The 15,303-nt window shown below is 38.2% G+C and overlaps 1 protein-coding gene across 2 annotated transcripts in view; it reads left to right on the top strand.

Annotated features, from left to right (window-relative positions):
- The window catches only part of HSD17B7 (hydroxysteroid 17-beta dehydrogenase 7), a 31,988-nt gene extending 17,396 nt beyond the window's left edge, over positions 1-14,592 (top strand). The window contains exons 6-10 of one of the 2 annotated variants that reach the window (XM_055587238.1): positions 942-1,046; positions 1,781-1,837; positions 7,682-7,780; positions 8,203-8,364; positions 12,973-14,592. In XM_055587238.1, coding sequence (XP_055443213.1) covers positions 942-1,046; positions 1,781-1,837; positions 7,682-7,780; positions 8,203-8,364; positions 12,973-13,074 — 525 coding nt within the window. In that variant the 3' untranslated portion in view covers positions 13,075-14,592. The remainder of the gene's footprint in view (positions 1-941; positions 1,047-1,780; positions 1,838-7,681; positions 7,781-8,202; positions 8,365-12,972) is intronic. The other variant, XM_055587239.1, reaches the window with a different exon arrangement.
- The last annotated feature ends 711 nt before the right edge of the window (positions 14,593-15,303 follow it).

Here is a 15,303-nt window from a genome sequence, read left to right as displayed (position 1 = left end):
ATGAATTAAAGTAAAAGCAAAAGTAAAAGTCAGTCGTGTCCAACTGACTTCATGTTTGCGACTCCAAGGACTATACAGTCCATGGCATTCTCCAGGCTGAAATCCTGGAGTGGGTAGCCTTTCCCTTCTCCAGGGGATCTTCCCAACCCAGGGATAGAACCCAGGTCTCCCACATTGCAGGCAGATTCTTTACCAGCTGAGCCAGCAGGGAAGCCCATGAATTAAAATAGTCAATATCAAAATAAGGTGAAATGTGGTGAAAATTAAACCAAGTAAACTAGTAAAACAAATCCCAGTGTTCTAAGGATTACTATAGACCATCAAGCACCCTTTCTATTATTAATATGTGCCATGTGTTAACTGGGGCTCTTTTTATAAAACAGGTCTTTTTAAAATGATGAGTCCAGGGCTAAGGACCTGATTTAGAGATCCTCAGTTAGAAGTCTTTGTGGAATCATACCCACCTCTCTGGTGCCTCGAGCTAGAGCCCTAGGGCTTGTGTTCCTGCAGGAAACAGAGACACACTTGAGGTTTAGCTGTCTCTATTTACTAGAGTAGAAACTTCTTTCAGGCAAAAACTTTCTTTGTATGGCTCTCTTATCTCTCACTGCTCATTTTGATTGGTCAACTGATCTTCAGTTAAGCCATGGAAAACTCAGGTAACCAGTCCTGCTTTTCTCATCCAGCTTCAAGCTTGGTTACTCTTTGTTCTCTGAGTTACTTGAGAATAAAAGACTTTATTGAGTGCCTCTCATAGTGAGTTTTCAGTACGTGATTCTTAAACTAAAATGGTCTACCCAGCTGCAAGGACAGCCTAGAGCATCAAGCCTTGGTGTCCTGGCTTCCTGGCTCATTTGTGTTTCTCCTTTATTAACTGACATAGAGGCAGGCTCAATGTGTATTGAATTAAAATGAACTGCTACCCCTCTCTGTGCCCCCAGGGTCTGTATTCCAGTGTAGTGTGCCCAGGTACGATGCTGACCAATTTGACATATGGAATTCTACCTCCCTTTGTGTGGATGTTAATCATGCCAATCATATGGCTGGTAAGTGATACATGCGTCTTCTCTTGATTTACTTAAGCTGTTCAAGTTGGAACCAATAAGATGTGATTAAGGGTTGGGAAGTGCTTTAAGTAATTGAACTTGAAGGTAGCAGAATTCCATTTCACTCAAAAGTTTTGATGTTACCATGTAATCTCTGCTTCATACTGCCTGATACTCCCACTGTACCTCCATCTTAGTGTGCACTGTTTGTTAAGCGAATGTTTCTTTGATCATGCACCATATAGCCCAGGAGTTCTATGATTATATAATTTTGAGAAACCTGTGTTAAGTGGTATCAAACTGGATTTCTCTGAACTTTTAATATAGTCACTTGCATTAAAATTTCCCAAGGAGGGTATGATTGTGCATTGTATGATCACAGTATCATGTTTTTGCTTGTTTGTTTTGTTTGTATTTTGAGCATCCCTCTAGCACTCATTAGAAAATGCTGCTTTCAGGAAATGTCCTTCCCTTGTAGAGCTCAGGAAGAAGTATCCTGTTTATGGCAGGCATGGGAAAAAGATGAGAAGGACATATGCCTTCATGTTAAAAGTGGTTGACTTGGAGTAATGGAGATTAACTGATGGAAATTATTTCTTGTTTCAATTTATTTTCTGAAACTGAAAAAATGCTCTATAATAAGAAATGCAGTTTGTCTTTTTTTAACATTTAAATGGATAATACTTTTGTGACTCTAGACCACCACAGAATGACTACTGTTTTCTTTTTCTCAGTTACGCTTTTTTGCAAATGCGTTCACGTTGACACCTCACAATGGAACAGAAGCACTGGTATGTTACTAGAGTTTTAACATGTTGTATTCACTTCACAGATGTAGACTGTAAGTTCACTGGATTAGAAACAATCTTAACAGAAAAGATGAGAACAGGCTCTGTATAAGCACGGTCCTGTTTAGGACTAAGGTGAATCATAAGGTGAAATGCTGGTCATTAGGAGTGAACTTTGAAAGTTTAGTATGTTTTCTGGCACCGAGAACCATGGTTCTGGGGTCAGCGCTTGTGTCGAAGCAAGAGACATGAGCAGCCAGAGGAGAGCGGAGCATGGAGTCCTGTCGGGGCAGGCAAAGCAAGATGTTGGCTGGGCAGTCAGTGTGAGATTTCCCACGGCGAAGGTGTGTTTCATGGGTCAAGAGTAGAGGCAACAAAGCCCAGCATACCATCTGGTTGAAATTCCACTGTATTAAAAGTCAGTTCTGTGTGTGTGTTTCCCTCACTCCACTTAGCTCCTTCAGGACTTTTGCTTTGTATTTTGGAAACCTGAGATCCTATCACTATAGTGTTCATACTTAACAGATTCTTTTTTTTTTTTTTTTAATTTTTTTTTTTAAATTTTATTTTATTTTTAAACTTTACATAACTGTATTAGTTTTGCCAAATATCAAAATGAATCCGCCACAGGTATACATGTGTTCCCCATCCCGAACCCTCCTCCCTCCCTCCCTCCCCATTCCATCCCTCTGGGTCGTCCCAGTGCACCAGCCCCAAGCATCCAGTATCGTGCATCGAACCTGGACTGGCAACTCGTTGCATACATGATATTTTACATGTTTCAATGCCATTCTCCCAAATCTTCCCACCCTCTCCCTCTCTCACAGAGTCCATAAGACTGTTCTATACATCAGTGTCTCTTTTGCTGTCTCGTACACAGGGTTATTGTTACCATCTTTCTAAATTCCATACTTAACAGATTCTTAAATCATATCTGAGTTGAAATTAACTCAGGAAAACACTAAGGGAATTGACTTGGCACTCTTGTTCTGGTAAACGTTGCAGAAAGAAATGCATTTATTGTAGAGAGACAAATTGATAATAGAAGCAAATACTTTTAAACTAATTTTACTTATTTCTTAATATATTTGTCAAGCCATTTAGAATAATGAATGATCATTTAGGGGTTACTCCTTACACGTTTATGACACTGAAAGGCAAATCTAGAGGTCAAGTATATATTGTGTCAGAGGAGTAGGAATAGTTAAAATTCAGAATCTCCAGTTGCTAAGGAGCTTAGAGTCATGTTTAAAAAAAAGAATGAATAGGGAAAATAGACAAGAAAATAAGACATTCTATCATCTGGTGGCAAGTACTCTAGGAATGACCAGAAAGGAGGATCACCATGGGGCTGGACCAGTTGGAGCAGGCTCTACTTACTGAGTCAGACTTATTTGGGCTCTGAAGGATAGGTTGAATTTGATAAGATGAGCGGCATGCCCCCAGAATCATGTTCAAAAAGTTTGTGACCTGCTGTAATTTCCTTCAGTGTGGATGAGTAGGATGTCATTACCACTTAGCGATGATTGTATATGCTGGGGATACAGATAAGGGTTTGAGCACACCACATATGTAGCAAGAATCTCTTCAACCTTTGGTTGAATAAATTTTATCTCCTTAAATGGGCTGAACTTGAGTGGCCTAGAATACAGTAGTTAAGAATGTGGACTGTAGAATTATAGTACTTCTGTTCAAATTTCAGTTCTCCAGTTTCTGACTGTGAACCCTTGGGCACATTTTTTACTTGCCTAAGTCTTTTATTATTAGCTGTAAAATAGGTATTACAGGAGTGAGCGAGAGAAGGCTTATTGTAAAGGATTTTGTGTATTTCAGCATTTAAGATTTTAAAGAAAACCATCTTAATGAAAATAAAGTAGTTCACATGTTGGCATGTGAACTGACAGCTCAGTGGAATAAAATAGAAAGTTTAGAAGTCCAATGCGCTAATACAGTTATGTAAAGTTTAAAAATAAAATAAAATTAAAAAAAAAAATAAAAAAAAATAAAAAAAAAAAAAAAAAATAAACTCAATCCAATATGCAAAACCTAAAAAAAAAAAAAAAAAAAAAAAAAAAAAAAAAAAATAGAAAGTTTAGGATAGGCCCAAAGCATATAGGTGTTTGGTATATTATAATGATGCAGAAAGTCAGTGAGGGTAAAGATGGTTTATTCAACAAATGCTGCCAAAAAATAGAATAGGATCCTTTCTACATACCTTATAGTCAAAGAAAATTCTAGGTAAAGTATAAGATTTATGTATAAAAGTAAGAATGTATAGTTACTTGGAAAAAAATGTGGGGACATTTTAAAATAATTTAAGAGTGCAGAGGCTTAACTATTCCCAGGAACTCTAGAAAACTGAAAAATTTGATTAAATAAAAGTAAAAAAAAAAATACATGACTAAAATTCTCACTATATAGATACTCAAAAGATTTGCCACAAAATGGAAGAAAAATACCTGCTACCCATAACATAGATAAAGGTTAAATTTTCTTTTCTTTTTTTTCCATCACAAAGATAAGACTATATAGTTTATTTTATTTTATGCATTGGTCATTCCATAAAATGCTTGGCTCACATTATAAAATCCTGTTAAAAACAAAACAGTACAAAAAAGTTTTTGGAGTTTAACTAAAGCATTAGAACTTGATAAGCATATAGCTGATTAACTTCTCACTTCATTGTACAGCAGAAACTAACACACTATTTTAAAGCCATTATGTTTCAATAAAAAAATATAATAAAATAAAAAAAAAGATTTTGAGGCCTCGTGTAAGCAAAGAACAAAAGATGTGGCCCTCTTTCACCTACGCTTACAAAGCATTTGCTTTTTTAAAAAATTTTTTTATTGAAGGATAATTGCTTTACAGAATTTTGTTGTTTTCTGTCAAGCATGAATCAGCAATAGGTATACATATATCCCCTCCCTTTTGAACCTCCCTCCTATCTTCCTCCCCATCTCACCCCTCTAGGTTGATACAGAGCCCCTGTTTGAGTTTCCTGAGCCATACAGCAAATCCCCATTGGCTATCTATTTTACATATGGTAATATGTTTCCATGTAACTCTTTCCATGCATCAAACCCTCTCCTTCCCTCTGTGTCCATAAATCTATTCTCTATGTCTGTTTCTTCATTGCTGCCCTGTAAATAAATTCTTCAGAACCATTTTTCTAGACTCTGTATATGTGCATTAGAATATGATCTTTCTCTTTCTCTTTCTGACTCACTTGTGTGTATAATAGTTTCTAGGTTCACCCACCTCATCAGAACTGACTCAAATGCATCCCTTTTTATGTCTGAGTAATATTCCATGTGTATATGTACTACAGCTTCTTTATCCATTCATCTGTTGATGGGCATCTAGATTGCTTCCATGTTCTAGCTATTGTAAATAGTGCTGCAATAAACAATGGGATACATGTGTCTTTTTCCTCCTCAGGGTTTCCTCAGGGTAAATGCTTAGGAGTGGGATTGCTGGGTCATATGGTGGTTTTATTCTTAGTTTTTTAAGGAACCTCCATACCGTCTTCCTTAGTGGCTGTATCAATTTACATTCTCACCAACAGTGCAAGAGCATTCCCTTTTCTCCACACCCTCTCCAACATTTATTGTCTGTAGACTTTTTTGATGATGGCCATTCTAGCTGGTGAAAATCATAAGATACTGATGAAAGAAATCAAAGATGACATAAACAGATGAAGAGATATTCCATGTTCCTGGGTAGGAAGAAGCAATATTGTGAAAATGACTATACTACCAAATGCGACCTACAGATTCAATGTGATCCCTATCAAATTACCAATGGCATTTTTCACAGAACTAGAACAAAAAATTTCACAATTCATATGGAAACACAGAAGACCCTGAATAGCCAAAGCAGTCTTGAGAAAGAAAAATGGAGCTGGAGGAATCAACCTTCTTGACTTCATATTATACTACAAAGCTACAGTCATCAAGATAGTATGGTACTGGCACAAAAACAGAAATATAGACCAATGGAACAAGATAGAAAGCCCAGAAATAAACCCAGTGGGTACCTTATTTTTGACAAAGGAGGCAAGAATATACAAGGGGGCAAAGACAGCCTCTTCAGTACCTGGTGCTGGGAAGACTGGACAGCTACATGTCAAAGAATGAAATTAGAACACTTCCTAACACCATACACAAAGATAATCTCAAAATGGATTAAAGGTGTAAATGTAGGACCAGAAACTATAAAACCCATAGAAGAAAACAGGCAGAACACTCAATGACATAAATCAAAGCAAGATCCTCTATGACCTACCTCCTAGAGTAATGGAAATAAGAACAAAAGGAAACAAGTGGGACCTGATTAAACTTAAAAGCTTTTGCACAGCAAAGGAAACTATAAGCAAGGTGAAAAGACACCCCTCAGAGTGCGAGAAAGTAATAGCAAATGAAACAACTGGCAAAGGATTAATTTCCAAAATATACAAGCAGCTCATACAACTCAATACCAGGAAAACAAACAACCCAATCAAAAAGTGGGATAAAGACCTAAACAGACATTTCTCCAAAGGAGACATACAGATGGCTAGCAAACACATGAAAAGATGCTCAACATCGCTCATTATCAGAGAAATGCAAATCAAAACTACAATTTTGATTAACTGGAAATTACTTACTAAATTTTACTAAAATTTACTAAATTTACTAGTAATTTACTACAATTACTGAATTTTCTTAATTGTTAAAGGAACATCAACAAATCAAGGAAAACAACCTATTGGAACAATGGGCAGAGGACATGAACAGAGTTTTGAAACTTGCAATCATATGAAGAAATGCCTAATCTTATACGAAGAGAAATGCAAATTAAAACTAAAATGAAAAACTTTCACCTCTGATTAGCAAAGATTAGAAAGTTTAATATATTGATGCTATATTGGCAGGGGCGTAGGGAAATGAGCACTCTGCCACACTGCTGGAGAGAGTAGACTGATACAGCTTCTGTCAAGGGCTCTTTGGCAATATTATGCAATATGATAAATACACATACCTTTAAACCTAGCAATTCCATTTTTGGTATTTATCTAAGATAAATAAGATATCCTCAAACTTACATAGAATAATTTAGTCATCATTCATCACAGTGATGTTTGTAATAGCAAAACCTGGCAAAAACCTCTGTATCAGTTGGAAACTTTATGTAAATTATGGCACATCCATAGAAGGTTGCGACTTTGAAAGAGACTGAAATTTTCATGTACTGGTTTGAAAGTATCTACAAGGCCTGTTGTTCAAGTGAAAAATGTAAAGCGTGGAATAGTGTGTATTTTGCTTCCATTTGCCTAAGAGAAATGGATGTATTTGTTTTTTTAACCAAATACATTTTCTTTGGAAGAATATACAGAATACTAACATGAGTGCTTGCTTCCAGAGAGAACTGGGTGGCTAGAAAACTGAAAGGGAGGAAAAGTTTTGACTACCATGTACATCTTTTGATTGTTGTACATGTACATAGTCATCTATTAATAAAATTAAATATTACATCAGTGACCTGTACTTTGCTGTGGTGTCAGCTGAGGATCCTCTCGGAGTGAGCTCCAGTTCACATGTCCTGAGCTTTAATTTGAAGATTAAGGGAAAAGTCAGTTAAATATGGGAACTTTATAAAAATTTTCAAAGGATACTATTAAGCGGGCTGTTCTTTCTTCCTATAAATTATGGTAGTGGTTCATGCCAGCATCACAATTAGCTGATGCTATTCAGGAGGGTTGTCAGAATTTGTTTGGGGCTCTTTGAAGTGCTGATTAAAAATCCCCTCCAGCCTCACTCACTTTGGGCAGAAGAGAAGAGTCATTGACACCCTCTTCCTTTCCAGGTCTGGCTTTTCCACCAAAAGCCCGAGTCTCTCAATCCTCTGGTGAAATATCTGAGTGCCACCACTGGCTTTGGAAGCAATTATGTGACGTCCAAAAAGGTGACTCTCTTTGCTTTGTTTCATTGAAGAGGTTGATGGTGGGCTGGTCCCTGGGTTCCCAACCATGCTGCCAGCTGCCCAGCTTCTCTTCTGTGGGTCTCCCCTCTCTGCCATCACACTGGCCTATTTTCATTTCTTTCTGCTCTTTCCTGCCTTTCAGCTTGACACACCTTTTCTCCACCTCAACTGCTCTTATCTGTCTTTTTTCTGATTCATTACTACGATTTATTCTTAAGATCTCAGCTTTTATGTGACCTTTTACATCGAGTCAGGTGCTTCCATGCTAGATTTTTTTGACCTCCTATGAAGGTCAGGAAGCAACAGTTAGAACTGGACATGGAACAACAGACTGGTTCCAAATAGGAAAAGGAGTACGTCAAGGCTGTATATTGTCACCCTGCTTATTTAACTTATATTCAGAGTACATCATGAGAAATGCTGGGCTGGAAGAAGCACAAGCTGGAATCAAGACTGCCGGGAGAAATATAAATAACCTCAGATATGCAGATGACACCACCCTTATGGCAGAAAGTGAAGAGGAACTAAAAAGCCTCTTGATGAAAGTGAAAGAGGAAAATGAAAAGGTTGGCTTAAAGCTCAACATTCAGAAAACTAAGGTCATGGCATCTGGTCCCATCACTTATGGGAAATAGATGGGGAAACAGCAGAAACAGTGTCAGACTTTATTTTTCTGGGCTCCAAAATCACTGTAGATGGTGATTGCAGCCATGAAATTAAAAGTCGCTTACTCTTTGGAAGGAATGTTATGACCAACCTAGATAGCATATAAAAAGGCAGAGACATTTACTTTGCCAACAAAGGTCCATCTAGTCAAGGCTATGGTTTTTCCAGCAGTTGTGTATGAATGTGAGAGTTGGACTGTGAAGAAAGCCAAGCGCCGAAGAATTGATGCTTTTGAACTGTGGTGTTGGAGAAGACTCTTGAGAGTCCCTTGGACTGCAAGGAGATCCAGCCAGTCCATTCTGAAGGAGATCAGCCCTGGGATTTCTTTGGAAGGACTGATGCTAAAGCTGAAACTCCAGTACTTTGGCCACCTCATGCAAAGAGTTGACTCATTGGAAAAGACTCTGATGCTGGGAGGGATTGGGGGCAGGAGAAGGGGACGACAGAGGATGAGATGGCTGGATGGCATCACTGAATCGATGAGTTTGAGTGAGCTCCAGGAGTTGGTGATGGACAGGGAAGCCTGGCGTGCTATGATTCATGGGGTTGCAAAGAGTCGGACACGACTGAGTGACTGAACTGAACTGAACTGAATGCCAGTTCTGGGTAGAACTCATACAGCAGTGGGCTCCTTCCTCCAAGGGTAAGCTCTGTGAAGAGGGGGATCACACCCGCCTTCCTGGCAAGTTCCCTTGCACATGGTATGCGCTCAAGAAATGTGACACAAGTTGAATGAAATATAAAGCATCTTACTAAGTGAAGTTAGCTTCCCTTTGTGTTCCACTTACGACAATTATTAGCTTTAATAGTTCAGTATTTGAAGAGGCAGGGGACAGAGTTTGGAAAAATGGGTGCTGTGTTTTGTAGACTCTGTTATCTAAAATGAAATTAAACATATTTACATAGTAGAAAATGAAAAAAATTATTGTGACCCCATAAGGATCAATTTTGTTATATTTTTGTCATGAGTAAGGTTTATTTCAGCCTCCCATTTTTCACTGCCTAGCTTATTGTGAGGAGGCATGGCATAAAATAAAATTCAGTTCACTTCAGTCACTCAGTCGTGTCTAGCTCTTTGCAACCCCATGGACTGCAGTATGCCAGGCTTCCCTGTCCATCATCAACTTCCAGAGCTTACTCAAAATCATGTCCATTGAGTTGGTGATGCTATCCAACCATCTCATCCTCTGTCATTCCCTTCTCCTCCTGCCTTCAATCATTCTCAGCATCAGAATCTTTTCAAATGTGTCAGTTCTTCACATCAGGTGGTCAAAGTATCGGAGTTTCAGCTTTAGCCTCAGTCTTTCCAATGAATATTCAGCACTGATTTCCTTTAGGATGGATGGTTTGATCTCCTTGCAGTCCAAGGGACTCTCAAGAGTCTTCTCCAATACCACAGTTCAAAGGCATCAGTTGTTTGGTGCTCAGCTTTCTTTATAGTCCAACTCTCACATCCATACATGACTATTGGAAAAACCAAAGCTTTGACTAGGTGGACTTTTGTTGGCAAAGTAATGTCTCTGCTTTTTAATATGCTGTCTATGTTGGTCATACCTTTTCTTTCAAGGAGCAAGAGTCTTTTAATTTCATGGCTGCAATCACCATCTGCAGTGATTTTGGAACCCAAGAAAATAAACTCTGTCACTGTTTCCATTGTTTCCCCATCTATTTGACACGAAGTGATGGGACCAGCTGCCATGATCTAATTTTCTCAATGTTGAGTTTTTTTTTTAATATAAATTTATTTGTTTTAATTGGAGGCTAATTACTTTACAATATTGTATTTGTTTTGCCATACATCAACATGAATCCGCCACGGGTATACATGTGTTCCCCATCCTGAACCCCCCTCCCACCTCCCTCCCCGTACCATCCTTCTGAGCCGTCTCAGTGCACCAGCCCCAAGCATTCAGTATCATGCATCGAACCTGGACTGGTGATTCGTTTCATACATGATATTATACGTGTTTCAATGCCATTCTCCCAAATCATTCCACTCTCTCCCTCTCCCACAGAGTCCAAAAGACTGTTCTATACATCTGTGTCTCTTTTGCTCTCTCGCATACAAGGTTATCGTTACCATCTTTCTAAATTCCATATATATGTGTTAGTATACTGTATTGGTGTTTTTCTTTCTGGCTTACTTCCAATGTTGAGTTTTAAGCCAACTTTTTCACTCCTCTTTCACTTTCATCAAGAGGCTCTTTAGTTCTTCTTCGCTTTCTGCCATAAGGGTGGTATCATCTGCATATCTGAGGTTACTTATATTTCTCCTGGCAATCTTGATTCCAGCTTGTGCTTCTTCCAGTCCAGCATTTCTCATGATGTACTCTGCATATAAGTTAAATAAGCATGGTGACAATATACAGCCTTGACATACTCCTTTTTCTATTTGGAACCAATCTATTGTTCCATATCCAGTTCCAACTGTTGCTTCTTGACCTGCATACAGATTTCTCAGGAGGCAGGTTAGGTTGTCTGGTATTTCCATCTCTTTAAGAATTTTCCACAGTTTGTTGTGATCCACACAGTCAAAGCCTTTGTTTGGCATAGTCAATAAAGCAGAAATAGATGTTTTTCTGGAACTTGCTTGCTTTTTCGATGATCCAGTGGGTGTTGACAATTTGATCTCTGGTTCCTCTGGCTTTTCTAAAACCAGCTTGAACATCTGAAAGTTCACGTTTCACACACTGTTGAAACCTGGCTTGGAGAATTTTGAGCATTACTTTGCTAGTGTGTAAGATGAGTGCAATTGTGCGGCAATTTGAACATTCTTTGGCATTGCCTTTCTTTGGGATTGGAATGAAAACTGACCTTTTCCAGTCCTGTGGCCACAGTTGAGTTTTCCAAATTTGCTGGAAAATTGGATTGAAGCAAATAAGTTAGCTAAGGCAGAGTCATAATTGACAGTGACCTTGTCTATATGTCAGTAGCTTGAGTTCTAAAGGGAACCATGCTCTCCACTTCCCATAGTATATGTTTACTGAAAATGAACCTAAGAACCTTCAGTGTTTTCCAAACTATATTCTGTGAGATACTAGTTCCTTAAGATTTGCAAAAAGCAATTTGTCATCCAAGTAAGTCTGAGAAATGCTTCATATTATATCCCCCCTCTTTCAGAGACCCACACAATGCACATTTTGCCAGCAAAGGCTTTGAGAAGTTGATAACAGTTAGGAAATACGCCTGACATGTTTCATCCTGCTGTTTCTAAGTTGCTCTTGACTGTATGATGTTTTCTTTTCCTTTTAAAATATAAGAATGCATAACAACATCCCAAGAAATTCTTTGGGAACTCTGTGCTATGTGCTCTGTTGCTTCAGTCATGTCCAACTCTTTGAGACCCCATGGACTGTAGCCTGCCAGGCTCCTCTGCCCATGGGATTCTCCAGGCAGGAATTCTGGAGTGGGTTGCCATTTCCTTCTCCAGGGGATCTTCCTGACCCGGGGATTGAACCAGCATCTCTTGCGTCTTCTGCATTGGCAGACGTGTTCTTTACCACTAGCACCACCTGGGAAGCCACCTTGGGAACTCTATTGTAAACAAATAAGCTTACTTTTAGGTCCTCAGAATTTGTTTGAACTTAACATCTATTAATCTCAAAGGAATGGCTGATTTACCAAGGGGATAAAATGTTTAATTCCATAAACCAAAGGACTGTATTAGCATTTCTTGAAAATGCATTGCAGACTGTTTTTAACCTTCGATTAATTTTAGTAAGTCAGCTTTCTGCTGTTTAAAGATGGGGTTGAATTAAAGAGAGCTGTAATTCCTCTTCCAGTTACAACATGAAAAAGAATGCTAACATGATTGAATGTAAATGTTTTTCCAAAAGGTTTTAAAGTTTTCTTTAATTTGTAGCCTTTTAGCTTTGGGGGCTGGAAGTTTGCTTTGCATACAATGTATCAGTTAAAATTAATTTTCTACATAAAACAGAAGAATGTAAAGTAAAGTGGATAAAACAAGATAAAAGCTAATATTTCTTGCATGTAAAGCAGTTTGGAGAATGGCAGCTTTGGGCTGGCCTGCCAGCTTGGCAGATTGTCCGGTATCCAGGTTCCCTCTGCCATCCCTGAGGTATGGTCCTCATCCTTATGGTTCAGGAGAGCAGTGTGAAGAAGGGAGAAAGAAAGAGGTGCCTCATTACCTTTAAAGAGAGTCCTGGGTAGTACCGCACACTTCCACTTATATCTCATTGGCCAGAATTTAGTCCATGGTACCATTAGCTTCAGTGAAGGCTGGAGACTTGGTCTTTCGTCTGCAGGGCAGTGAGTTCAGCTAAGATCAGAGCGTTTTACTAAAGAAGTTACTTACTAGGAGGTAAGTATCAGTTGTAATTAAAAAAAAAAAAAATGTTGAGATTCCTAACATTCCCCACATGGCTTCCACCACAGCTTTCCTACTGGGCCTTTTTTGGATTCTCTTACCTGTTATTTAAATGGATTCCTTTTATTCAAATACTGTTTATTTTTCCTTTCGAGTTACACCTATCTTGCTTCTTTTCCAGATGGACCTTGATGAAGACACTGCTGAAAAATTTTACCAAAAGTTACTGAAACTTGAAAAGGAGATTAGGGTCACCATTCAAAAAACCAGTAACCAGAACTGAAAATGATGCTCTCTGAAACACATTGTGCCTTTTGTGGGTTCTGGAGTGTGTGGGTTTCTCCTGAGTTGGACCATGTGCATTTGTGGTAAAAACTGATTTCTGGCGGTCTCTTCATTGCAGAATCACCTCTATGATTATGTTTGTGTGTGCATGTGAGAAAAGAATGTCTGTGATTTTATCAGTCTTTAAGGATGATGTCACATCAGAGTCGAGCTAGAGTCACCCAACTGAGTATCTGTTTGCTCTGCTAACAAGAGCACAAGCTCTACTTCATGGGATGAGGTGTTGACTTGAATAATTATGACACAGACACATACTGATTCTCCTTTTCACCTGCCCCAGAAGGAGGACATACTACTCATTCTCTGAGTAGCAGTCTTAGCCTTGTTCTTCACAAGTAGTTTTCCTAGGTCTTGTACCTTATTTCTTCCTCCACATGCCACATTTAAAAATCCTAATACAGATGCCCATGTAATTAATCATCATGGTAACAAAAGTATATGTATTTGGGCCACTTGAATTATTTTCCCTTTATTTTCAAAGTATCTTTTATTGATATTGAGATAGTCCATGTTAATAGTGGGCCTGACCTTCACCACAGTTTACAAATTTATTACTGACCAACTTGTTTTCATGACATATTTTAGCAGATGTAATCCTGGACCAAAAATGATTTACTCAAATTGTTTCAATGAATTTACTCAGATTTTTCAATTGAATAATTACTGATGGAATGTCTCTTAGTATTAGTAGTGGTCGAAAGTGGTTAGGACTAGTTTGCATGATGTCAAGACAAAATGCTAAAATGCCTAGGTGTTTCAACCAACATCTGGAATATTAGAGTAATATTTTTAATGAGTTAATATGAAAAATTACATGTAAATATAATGTCTATATGTTTTAAAGTGTGGAATTTTGGTTATTCTTTCTCTAAGTTTGTTGCTAAAGATATTTTTGATAACTTTAAACATATATGAAAATGAGAGCTGACCACTCTCCATTCTCTTTGAAAAAGAAAGGGTGAAATTAGAGAGCTGAAAGCACAGAGCTGGTTTTCATTCTTCTGTTTACTCACTGTTAATTGGGAAGAAGTACTTTATTGTGGATCTCAAGCTTTTTGTCTGTGAAGTGGAATCTTCCTGTATTCTCTGTTCATGGATATGAAGTGAGAATTAAATGCAATAATATATGTGAATGAATAAAGAGCATTTTTTGAGAATGATGAGTACACAGTATTCTTTAGAGATTAATAAGCCAGGGTGTCATGACTGAAATATTACTGTGTGAGGCACTGAGTGAGCACATGCCATCTGACTGAGAGTGGTCTCTGTTTCTGGAATTTTTTTTAAAAAATTAAAGTATAGTTGATTTACAGTGTTTCCAGGTATACAGCAAAGTGATTCAGTTTTTCAGATTCTTTTCCACTATAGATAGTTACAAGTTACTGAATATATAGTTCCCTGTACTATATAGTAGATCCTTGTTTTATTTATTTGTAGTTTGTATCTGTTGTTTATTTGTAGTGTATCTGTTACTCTCAAACTGCTAATTTAAATCCCCCTCCCCTGCTATCCCCTTACTTAACCCTGTTTGTTTTCTATCTCTGTGAATCTATTTATATGTTTTAAATAAGTTCATTGCATCAAATTTTTAGATTATGCATATAAGTGCTATCATGCAATATTTGTCTTTCTCTGTCTGACTTATTTCACTCATGACAATCTCTAGGTCCATCCATGTTGCTGCAAATGGCATTATTTCATTCTTTTTAATGGCTGAGTAGTAGTCAGCTGAGCTCAGGAGTAGCTGAGCATTTTTATATACCACATCTTTATCCATTCACTTGTCAGGGGATGTTGGGTGCCTTTGATGTCTTGGCTAATGGTGCTGCTGTGCATATAGGGTTAGGGTTAGGGTATCTTTTCCAGGTAGTTCTCATCCTCCAGATATATGCCTAGGAGTGGGATTGCTGGTGTTGTGTTTAGTCTCTCAGTCATGTCCAACTCTTTGCAACCCTGTGGACTGGACCCACCAGCTCCTCTGTGGGGTTTTTCAGGTGAGAATATTGGAGTGGGTTGCCATTTCCTCCTCCAGGGGCTCTTTCCAACCCAGGAATCAAACCATGTCTCCTGCATTGCAGGTGGATTCTTTACCCACTGAGCTATCAGGGAAGCCTAGGATTGCTGGATCATATGGTAACTATTTTTAGTTTTTTAAGTAACCTGCATA

Source organism: Bubalus kerabau, chromosome 6 (genome assembly GCF_029407905.1).
Source record: "Bubalus kerabau isolate K-KA32 ecotype Philippines breed swamp buffalo chromosome 6, PCC_UOA_SB_1v2, whole genome shotgun sequence".
Taxonomy (NCBI): Eukaryota; Metazoa; Chordata; class Mammalia; order Artiodactyla; family Bovidae; genus Bubalus; species Bubalus kerabau.
Note: the sequence above shows the minus strand (reverse complement) of the source record. Positions and strands in the feature narration are given on the sequence as shown.